General features: G+C 40.2%; 1 protein-coding gene across 1 annotated transcript in view; it reads right to left on the bottom strand.

Moving 5' to 3' along the window:
* Positions 1 to 910: 910 nt before the first annotated feature.
* The window catches only part of SPON1 (spondin 1), a 224,826-nt gene continuing 215,138 nt past the window's right edge, over positions 911 to 10,598 (bottom strand). Inside the window, exons 12-16 of the mRNA XM_069857516.1 lie at positions 10,317 to 10,487; positions 10,037 to 10,204; positions 8,963 to 9,127; positions 5,264 to 5,527; positions 911 to 4,406 (exon numbers count right to left, since the gene is read on the bottom strand). Coding sequence (XP_069713617.1) covers positions 4,243 to 4,406; positions 5,264 to 5,527; positions 8,963 to 9,127; positions 10,037 to 10,204; positions 10,317 to 10,487 — 932 coding nt within the window. The 3' untranslated portion in view covers positions 911 to 4,242. The remainder of the gene's footprint in view (positions 4,407 to 5,263; positions 5,528 to 8,962; positions 9,128 to 10,036; positions 10,205 to 10,316; positions 10,488 to 10,598) is intronic.

The following is a 10,598-nucleotide window of genomic DNA, read 5'->3' as shown; positions in this document are numbered from 1 at the left end:
GGAAGAGGTTCTCTAAAAGATAAAATCCTTCTGTGTTTATAAGGAAAGTGATTACTCTTGATGCCTGCTGGAACAGGGTTTTTCCATGATCATGCTGGTAGCTTCTAGCTACCTGCAAGATACTTAGAACCATGTTTCTACAGCACCAGCACTGGGAAGTGTCTCCCCCTAACTGCTGTACTTGTCTGTGTAATTATCAGTGACATTCTAAAACTACCAGCATACCTGAATACTCCTCTAGTAGCACAAAATACCCGTTGACAGTTTCAGAAAATCTCAGCTTTTTTGAATGCTCATTTCTAACAACTTTTCCATTCATGTATCATCAGACTTTAAAATGTGTTCTTTTAAATAGGTTCTCTTTTATTAAAATTCAACAAGACCAGCAACAAAACCAGCATGAGAGTAACACAGGGCAATTTCAGTAATGATCCTAAGTTACCCTGTTATTTCTAAAGGACGAGAAGCTATTTGACAAAAATCTTCATGCAAATAATTTCGAAGTGGAAAGAGTGATTTGCTGTAGTAAAATCCTGCTCATTTTAGACATCCCATTAGCTTGAATGGGAGTAAAATGTAAATAGAAGCGTGACTTGACTTCTAATACTGATAAGCATGTGGATTTTTCAGGGAACATAACCATATTAGTTGAATAGAAACTCATACAAGTGTAAAATTCATAGTAAAGATGTCTTTATTCCAAAATAATAATAATGTGTTAGCCAGAGAGCTACAAAACATCTACACAAGACTTTGGTAAGAAATATTCATGGTAGCTTTTTCATAATTCCACAGCAAACAAACAACAAAGGAAATCTAAAAATGCAAACAAAATTTTGTTTAAATTGTATGCTGCACACACAGAGTCCTACTGTACATTTGTTAAGCCCCTAGCTTTTCTTTTTTATCATGTGTAAAGCGTCTACAATTTGTATGTTAGAAAAAAAAACCATACACACAATGCTAAAATCTGATCGCTGAGGTCTACAAAACTGGAGTGACATCTGTGCTTTCATTTTAGCAGTATTATTCAGGAAATAAGAGAGATAACAGTTCTCATTTTTATTGACTGATAATCAGTGGCTATTACACTACTAGAAAGTTTACAGTAACAATGCAATACTTCTACACATCGTATATCAGAGCTTTTTTCCTGAATAGAAAATCAACCTCTAATTTTTTCTTCATTTGTTTGTTTTTGTGTTTTTTTTTACAAAAAGCTTAAATATTATCTTGTATCAAGTTAGAAGAAAGACAAGTGACTTGTAAAATGTTTCAACAGAAAAACTGTGAAAAGCTGAACATAAGCAGGAATGATCACATGTTTTTGACCCAGTGCAATTTATGTTATCATTTCTTGTATTATCAAGGTGTGGGGGGAGAAATTTCCGACATTCATAATGTTTATAAGCCTAAGAGAAATGACTGGAAATCAGATTTAACAGCCTCCAGAGAGAAAAACAAAGTGTATGGAGAATCAAATTAGTAGGAGCCACAGTGAAAGGAATGCTAGATTGTTTTAATGGACAATTTTGTGGACACGTTCAGAAAGATGTTACATATTTCCTACGTAACTAAATGTGTATTTGGACAATATTGCCTTTGGCCAGGGAGTAATTAAAAGACAAAACAGCTTGATGAACTGGAACAAACATGAAAATGAAAATAACATTTGTTTTAATTGATTATTTGCAGAAACAGGCACAGTTCAAGATTAGCCTGAATAAGTGGCAAGAGTTGATGAGATAAAATATAGTGCATAAAATCTTAGCATTTTTTTTTCCATTCAGGAGAAACCGTCTGCTGCTGCTCCCTCTGCCCCAAACATATATCTAAGCCTGTCACACATTTCTTAGTCAAGGTTATGTTCTGAATGATTAGCCTCAGCTGGGATAGCCTCTGTCAGGCTCAGCAAGAGCAGCTCACAGAAGTAGGTGGTGTGTGGGTCTTGATTGCATATGTAGCTCTGCCCTGGCTTAGTGCCTGGCATAAATTGCTATAGCCCTTCCCTGCAGCCATTTGTTTCTTCACCTGAAATACGTTCAGCTGGTCACTCCTCCAGTATCATTCCACTGTTTCTTCATAGTGTTTTTTGGTCATAAGAGGGTTATGTGCAAGGTAAGATCATGAATACATCACCTAGGGACAGTCTTGCAGCTATACTGTAATGACAGTGCAATAGAGACATAAACTGCAGAATTTTTGAACAGGCACAAGGAGGCAAACTATCTGAATTAATATTATTAAATGAGCCAAGCTGTGCAAAATGTAAAATGTTTGGTTTTAGCATTAAACCCAGTTGTATTCTTTTTTCTCCTGGTTTGGTTCACTATGGGCTTGCATCCATTTCATTTAGCAGTGGTGGGGGAGGCTAAATACTGTGGTTGGTCCCATTATTTCTCTGTTCCACCCTTCATTCCAGGTCTGAAAAAAGAAAAAGCTGTAAAATACCTTAAAGGGGTGGGATGCAACAGCTGTGGAAGTCCTGAGCAGTCCTTGCAGTGTTCAGTGGAGAAATGGTGATGAAAAGTCCTACAGAGTAATGCAACCAGCCTATCTGTCCTGTTCAGGTACAGGGAGGTCATGAGAGGATCCGCAGGATAGTGATGGTGATGGTGAAGTTAAACTCAGTGGGTTGTGGTCCATAGTAAATTCAGACACTTAAAACCTGAGTGTCAGGTTCTCAGGATTGTGACCAAGTGTTAAGGAAGTGAGTAAATTACTTAGGGCTGGTTTAAAAAGACTATAAAATGAATTTATCTCCATTCATTTCTCTCAAGCTTTTTTTTTTTAAGCGTCAGCATCAACAGTCTTTATTTTCAGTGCATTGTTATTACTTATGTAGAGACATAGGTGTATGCTGTCTTTCTTGGACCAAAAGATAACCCATCCTCTTCATCTCTCATCACTACTGTTAACTTCTTGAACTTAGAGGGAAGTATTATATCACAATACAAAGTGAAGCCCAAGGTCTCAGTGGTCCTACACCTGTATATGTGCAGGGATGAGAGCTAAATTCTACAGGAGATGGTGTAAAATAGTAAAAGCAATTAGAACGGTGAGGAGCTATTTTCTATTTTCAGGCATTTTGTTGACTGCTCAAGTGGTCAGGAGAGATATTTATCCTGGCTAGTTTACCTAGAAATGAGTAATTCTCACAAATTTAGTAATTTTAGTAATTTAGTAATGTTATAGTAGATTACAAATAAAAAAACCCCATACACTGCTGTAAATATCATCTTGTGTAAATCTGTTATTAATATTTTAAGATGCTGTCATTGTCTTATTTCAGAAGCTCCCTTCCCTTTGTTGGTTAGAAGGGATGCATGAGAACTGGGCTCACCTCTTCTCTACTATTTTTATATTATAAATCTCTTTCTCTCTTCATCTGTGAATAACATCCTCACAACACTGCATCTAATTTTTTAGTATTTCTCATATGGAAGCCTTTCCATGACACAGTTGCTGCGACTGTGGTTGGACCAATTTCTATTATTTCTTTATCCTTTCTAAGAGGCAGTGGGTAGACCCCATAGAAGAATATGGCATCTAAATATTTTATGACATTCACACATTTTCTCTGTTTGCTGTTTTAACTGTAACTATTTAGTGGGCTGACATCACTATTGAGCTGCTCAAATTGCTTCCTTTTTAAGTTTTAAAGACACAAAGACCATTTTGGATGGTGGCACGTGAAGAAAAGTATATAGGATAATTACCATAACTATCAGCTTAACCCAACAGTGTAAAAGGATAAAACATGCACCTTTGATATTATTGAACCAGCATCACTGAAATTACTCCTTGGCATAGTTGTGTAATCACATAGGCACTGCGCTTTGGATTTTCAAAATCAAATTGAGAGAGAAATCCTCCCATGTATGAAACATGTCACTTTAACACAGTTATTTTAATATGCATGCATCCCATGTCTTTACAAGTAGTATTTCTATATGGCTATTCCGTGTCCACAGATATGTCTGTATTTTAGTTAAATGATTCATAATGACTTACTATTTTTTATGCATTAAGGGCTGGCTGGAGTACCAAAGATTTACTCTCAGCATAAATTTGTGAGGAAATATTTATAAAATATATTTCTTGCACCAGCAAGACTAAAAAGCAAACCACACTGAAAAAATGAAACTAATATACATTTTATATTTTTTCTGTTTTAAAAACCAAACCAAGGTTGACTTTCCATTTAGCTCAGAGTGCATCACTTGGAATCCTGGTGTATTGTTAACAAGGATGAACATTACATGCTCTTAGCTCCTTTTTGTCTTTGCAGCTGGTAAACTGAGTGCTTTTGGACCTCTTCTTTACCATCATGTAGCGTTCCTGAATTCCACCTCCACAGAGTGTAGAACATTCTGTCCAAGAAGTCCATGGTTTCAGCCTACAAACTAAAAAAATAAGTAATTTGATTAAGTTTTAGTTTTTTGGTTTAACCTACATATCTCAATATGTGTGCCACTATGCACATGTACACGCTTCCATCTTTTGAATGTAAGATACCATATTGCCTTGTTTACTACCGCAGGAATTAAGAAACCCCACTTAAATATAATCAAGGTGCATTACTCAAACACTGAAAAAATATATTCAATAATAAATTGACCGTCTTCATTATAAGACACAGATAAAGTTAAGAAACTGTTAAATGTCAGACAAGCATGAATCACAGCTTAGCAGTAATTCATATCCTGATAATGTAAACCGTACCACAAGATATTATGTTTTATTGATTTGAGTCATTAGTGCTTGATAATACTGCTCTTTATTGAAAAAGCAGCCTGAGCAGATCCCTCAGACCAGTCCGAGTCTGAATCAGATTATTGAGGTGGAAATCAATTCAATTTTGAAAATCAGTACTCGATTCAGAAACAAATACTTTCAAAGTGCAAAAGTAACTGGATGCAAGATCGTCACCCTGTTCTGCTGAATTTGCTAGCAGTCATTTTCCAGGTCAAAATACTAGATTTTTCATATTCCACACTTTGTAGTGAAGAAGCTAAAATGTTCTCAATGATGGGACATAGACAGATGTAGACCTTTCTCCCTTGTGCCCTAAACTTACGTCCTGCATTAATGATGACAGGCAAACACTGAAAGTAGCTCTACTTTACTTTATTACTGAAACTTTCCCTAGACTGAAATGCTGAAAATGTTCTCACAGCATGAAGGGGAGCTACTCACAAACTCCTGTTATGCAGAAAACACAAACAGACACGAGCATTCTAAATAACAGTTTAACACTCACCTGGATATTGCTCACTATCTATATTTTTTTTCGCTTGTTCACTTCTCCTTTTCTCCCGGGCCTCTTTCCAGCGTCTTTTTTCCATACCTGGGCCTCTCAGGCATTTCCTTAGTCGACATTTTGTACGTTGGACAGTTTCTGGGCATGCTGCTCCTCCAAACTGTGGTTCTATTTTAATCATTCTTGTCCTGATCATATGGCCCTTTCCACATGAGGTATTGCATTCAGACCACTGGGACCACTCTGTTAGTTCACAGTCGATGGCTGCAAAGAATCAGAAATATTACACAAAATCCATGAGATCTAAACATAGGGTCAAGAAGAAACATACAGAGATGTACCTACCGAGTTTTTACATACTAAATACATAAATGCAACTTAAGACTCCAGTCTTTTCAGCAAATTTTATGAGGCTACACATCAAAATTTTCTGAGACCATTTCTAGCAGAAATATTATTTGACACTTTCCTCAATTACTATTTCAAGAACGGTGCTGGCAGATCACTAAAATTACAGTAAAAAATATAAATAATTCTCCTGTGCCCCCACAGGCTGGTCCCGCGCGGTGCCTGATGGGAGGGGGCAGTCCCGGCGGCTGCCGCGGGAGATTTAAACAGTCCCCTGGGAGCCCCGCGACGAGGAGTGGGGCAGTTTGAGCGGGCAGGGCGAGAAGGCAGGGTGCAGAGAGGACCTAGGGACTAGACTGAAGACACCGAAGACCATGGTGGCCACCTGGCAGAAGGTTAAAGCTGCTCTGTGTGCTGCAGCAGGCAGGATGGATGCTGCTACTCAGGCAGAGCCACAGTGGGTGCAGGCAGCTCCCCAGACCCTGGGCTGCAGGCAGGGCCCCCCTCTCACACCAGCTTGTGCCTCTGGTACTGGCTCCACTTGTGAAAGCTGCGCTTGAGTCGGGGAACTCCTTCACATGGTGGAGGAGTTAAGGGAGGAGGTAAGGAGGCTGAGGACCATCAGGGAGTGTGAGAGGGAGATAGACCAGTGGAGCAGTGACCTCTCACTAACTCAGCAGGCTGCTGGAGCTGGTGTGTCCAAACACCATCCACCTGCAAACTGCAAGGTTGGGGGAACAAGAGATGGGGAATGGCAGCAAGTTCCTGCCAGACGAAGGAAACCTGCTCCCCTCACCCAGACACCAAAACTCCAGATCCCCCTGGTGAACAAGTACCAGGTGCTCCAGGTGGAATCTAACCCTGAGGATGAGGGTGATGGTTCCCACAGCCTAGAATCCTTCCCTAGGCCACACCATCCTCAGAAAAAGATAAAAACATACCTCCATCAAGAAGAAGGGAAGGGTGATTGTTGTAGGGGACTCCCTCCTAAAAGGAACGGAGGGACCCATTTGCAGACCGGACCTGCTCCACAGAGAGGTCTGCTGCTTACCGGGGGCATCAGTGAAGGAGGTAGCTAGAAAACTTCCTTCCCTGGTCCACGAGACAGACTACTATCCTCTGATAGTAGTCCAAATTGGTAACGATGGTCTAGTAAACAAAAAGACCAAAACCATCTAGAATGACTTCAGGGCCATTGGGAAAATGATAGAGGGCTCTGGGGCACAAATAGTATTCTGCTCCATCCCAAGGCTAAATAGAGAGGAGGAGGAGGCCAGGAAGAAGAATTCGATTAATGCCTGGCTCTGAGCCTGGTGTGAGGAGAGGAGCTTTGGCTTCTTTGATCATGGGGTGGCTCACGCACCCCCAGGCTTTCTTGCTAAGGATGGGACACGTGGGTCTCCTAGGGGGACTAAAGCCCTTGCTAGAAACCTATCTAAGCTCATAAATTGAGCTTTAAACTAGATGTGAAGGCGGAGGGGGTTGAGCCCAGGCTAGACAGGAGCGAGCCTGGACGTGGGGCGCTGGTGATTGGGAGAGGGTGTGCTGGTGAGGACCACCAGTACATCACCACACAGAAAGTGGGGGAGAACACACCTGGGGTTGCCAAGGGAGATACGGGCACTCTGGTGCTAGCTACTCCAGTTACCAGGCAATTGGGAATGAACTCTGTTCCCTCTAAGAGGGCTGAAGGGTCGGCAGCTCAGCTGAAGTGCATTTACACCAATGCACGCAGCATGGGGAATAAGAAGGAAGAGCTGGAAGCTGTTGTAGGGCAAGGAGCCTATGATGTCGTTGCCATCACGGAAACCTGGTGGGACGACTCATATAACTGGAGTACGGCTATGGTGGGGTACAAGCTCTTCAGGCAGGATAGGAAGGGTAGGAGAGGAGGCGGGGTAGCCCTCTTTGTAAGGGAGGACAAAGCTGATGAGGGGGCTGGAGAGCAGGTCTTATGAGGAACAGCTGAGAGAGCTGGGGTTGTTTAGCCTGGAGAAGAGGAGGCTGAGGGGAGACCTCATTGCTCTCTACAACTGCCTGAAAGGAGGTTGTAGAGAGGAGGGTGCTGGCCTCTTCTCCCAAGTGACAGGGGACAGGACAAGAGGGAATGGCCTCATGCTCCGCCAGGGGAGATTTAGGCTGGACATTAGGAAAAAATTCTTCACAGAAAGGGTCATTGGGCACTGGGACAGGCTGCCCAGGGAGGTGATTGAGTCACCTTCCCTGGAGGTGTTTAAGGCACGGGTGGACGAGGTGCTGAGGGGCATGGTTTAGTGTTTGATAGGAATGGTTGGACTCGATGATCCGGTGGGTCTCTTCCAACCTGGTTATTCTATGATTCTATGATTCTTCAATTTTCCATTCTGATACACCCATATGACTACTCTATAATGAAAAGATGTGAAAAATTGTGTTCTATTTACAAAGAATTTGATAATTCTAAGTGTTGCTTTACTGGTAGTGTTATGCAATATGCAAGATTCACTAATACCATTAGGTTTTAAAGGTTTTTGTCTTTCAGCACTGTAAAACTTACAGCTCCAATGAATAAGAATCAAAATGATATTTCACATTATTTTGGATAATCCAAATTAGCAAATTATAGTGTAAAAGCCTTTTTAACCAATACTTTCTGTGGAAAATAATGTAATTAGTTATAAAGTCTCGTAAATGAGCTGGCAACAGGACACTAAAATCCATCATATCTTATTCAGTACGCAGTCCCTTAGGATATCATGCTTCACAAAGACTGCAGAGCAACTAGAAATTTGTACCACCCAAGTAGTGGGGGATTTTAGTGGAGTAAGGTAAAAAATCAATGTGGCTTTCTCTACACCATCCACTGGCTGATGTGCTATTCTAGATTTCAAAGGGATGCAGGTCAGTAAAAAGGCTATGATACCGTTCAGAGATGCATGAAAGATGAACCAAGCTTCTTTTGTGCTCTTTCTGTGAGCTAAAAGAATCACTTAGGTGACTTTAATCCTTCTTTCCTTCCTTCCTTGTATGCCTTCTGCATTTGAGTGAAAAATAGGTTTTATAATTCTGACTGACTTACTGCTAGGAAGTGCACAAAGTGTTCCCTGAAGTTGTAGTGTGTTAAATACACAGCAACTGTATACCCAGAGCAATACTGGTCATCAGTGTACAGTTACGTAAGGTAAAGCTGAAATTAAGACATGGTCATATTCCAGCTCTCACTAGATGAAAATGCATAATAATAATATATTCCACAGTTGTTATCACTTTTGTCTAAGAAGTGATGCCAAAAAAATGGTGATAAAAGTTTTGACCCATAGACCGTGACACACATAATTAGCCTCTTCTTTCCAGAGTGTTCTCCACACTTACGGCATTCAGGCAACATGCATTTTTCGGCTTGTTCCAGTTCTTCATTGCAGTCTCCAAGCTCAGCAGCAGATTTCAGCATCCTTTGCCGAGTTCTCATTCCTTTCCCACATGTCACACTGCAGTCACTCCATTCAGACCAAGGAGAGAGCAGACACGGGATGGTATCTAATACATAAAAAAGGTGATAAATGCTTGTTCTATATAAATTATGAAGGTATACGTCTTGAAAATAATACAGGTGAAAAATGTGCTATGTTTTATCTGTCATCAACCAATTACCCTTTGTTGTCACTTTGGACAAAATGAATCACAAGCAGAATGATATTACTGAAGAAACTCAGAAAATGCTATATTAAATTGAAAGGCTTGCTTGATTTTAATACCTTTCCTTTGGTATCTTTTTCTATATCTTATTCATATCTACAGAGTCCCAGTGCTTCCAGGTAATAAATAGTTTAAGAAGCTATGTTTCAATCATAACTCACGTAAAAAAACCTGGTTTTGTTGCAGTGGACAGAACTGAAAGTAAAATTGATATAATCTAAAATGCAATATTTTCACATTTTATCTACTAAAAATCTTTTTTTAAATTAATTCTTTCTGTCTTTGATGAAAATCTTAACATTTATTGAAGAAATTAAAAGCAATATTAACACTGTTTTTATTTTCTTCTTTTATTGTACCCCACAAGGGTAACTGTAGTTGACTGCACAAAAGGAGCACCTCAGTTTCTGAACTGTTCATGGGCTAAAAGGAGAGAGCACCCTTTTATTCTAGCCTTATGATTAGATATACCTCACATTCCATAAATAAGAGTTGCTTAGGTATGGTTTGCTAACATACACATCACTGTATGGGTAATACAGCAAAAAGATACCACTGAGTATTTTTTACTGATACTCTCATCCTGATGGTGAATATGGATCTTCATGCACGTTCCCTAAGGGATCGAATTTTAAGGAGAAGAAAAAGCAACATTGCTTCTGATTTAGATATATTCTTTGTGTGATGGCGCAACATATCAGAAAGAATGCCTCGCTTTAAGGCAGAGGAGATAAACTTAAGGACACTTACGGCACTCAGGCATCATGCATTTCTCTGCCTCTGTAGTTTCTGCCTTGCACATGGATCCATCAGCGGGAGTCATCTTGATCATCCTGTGTCGTCTCTTCATCCCCATGCCACAGCTAGCACTGCATTCATCCCACTCTCCCCATTCAGTGACAAGGCAGCTGCTAGGGGCTATTCAAAATGGAGAGAGAAAATAATTTGCTAGTAGAGTTCATATGAAAAAATAGTTTGGGCAGCGTTCCTGCTGTTGACTGAATTCCACAAAGCTAAATAAAGTACTTACAACACTCCTCATTTACAATACATTTCTCAGTCTCTTCAGTTGGCACTTTGCACATAGAGCCATCTTCAGGGAATTGTTTTACATATCTCTCTCTAGATCGTGTTCCCATTCCACAGGAAACACTACAGGGGGACCATGTAATCCAGTCAGACATCATGCAAGTGGAACCATCTAAAATACAGAGAAGCATTTCAATTGCTATCATTAACAGAATTGTTGATAAATCTGTAGCTGTGCATTTGTGTGCAATATCACTTTTATGCTGTCCCTCACATTGTCTTC

Source organism: Phaenicophaeus curvirostris, chromosome 5 (genome assembly GCF_032191515.1).
Source record: "Phaenicophaeus curvirostris isolate KB17595 chromosome 5, BPBGC_Pcur_1.0, whole genome shotgun sequence".
Lineage (NCBI taxonomy): Eukaryota > Metazoa > Chordata > Aves > Cuculiformes > Cuculidae > Phaenicophaeus > Phaenicophaeus curvirostris.
Note: the sequence above shows the minus strand (reverse complement) of the source record. Positions and strands in the feature narration are given on the sequence as shown.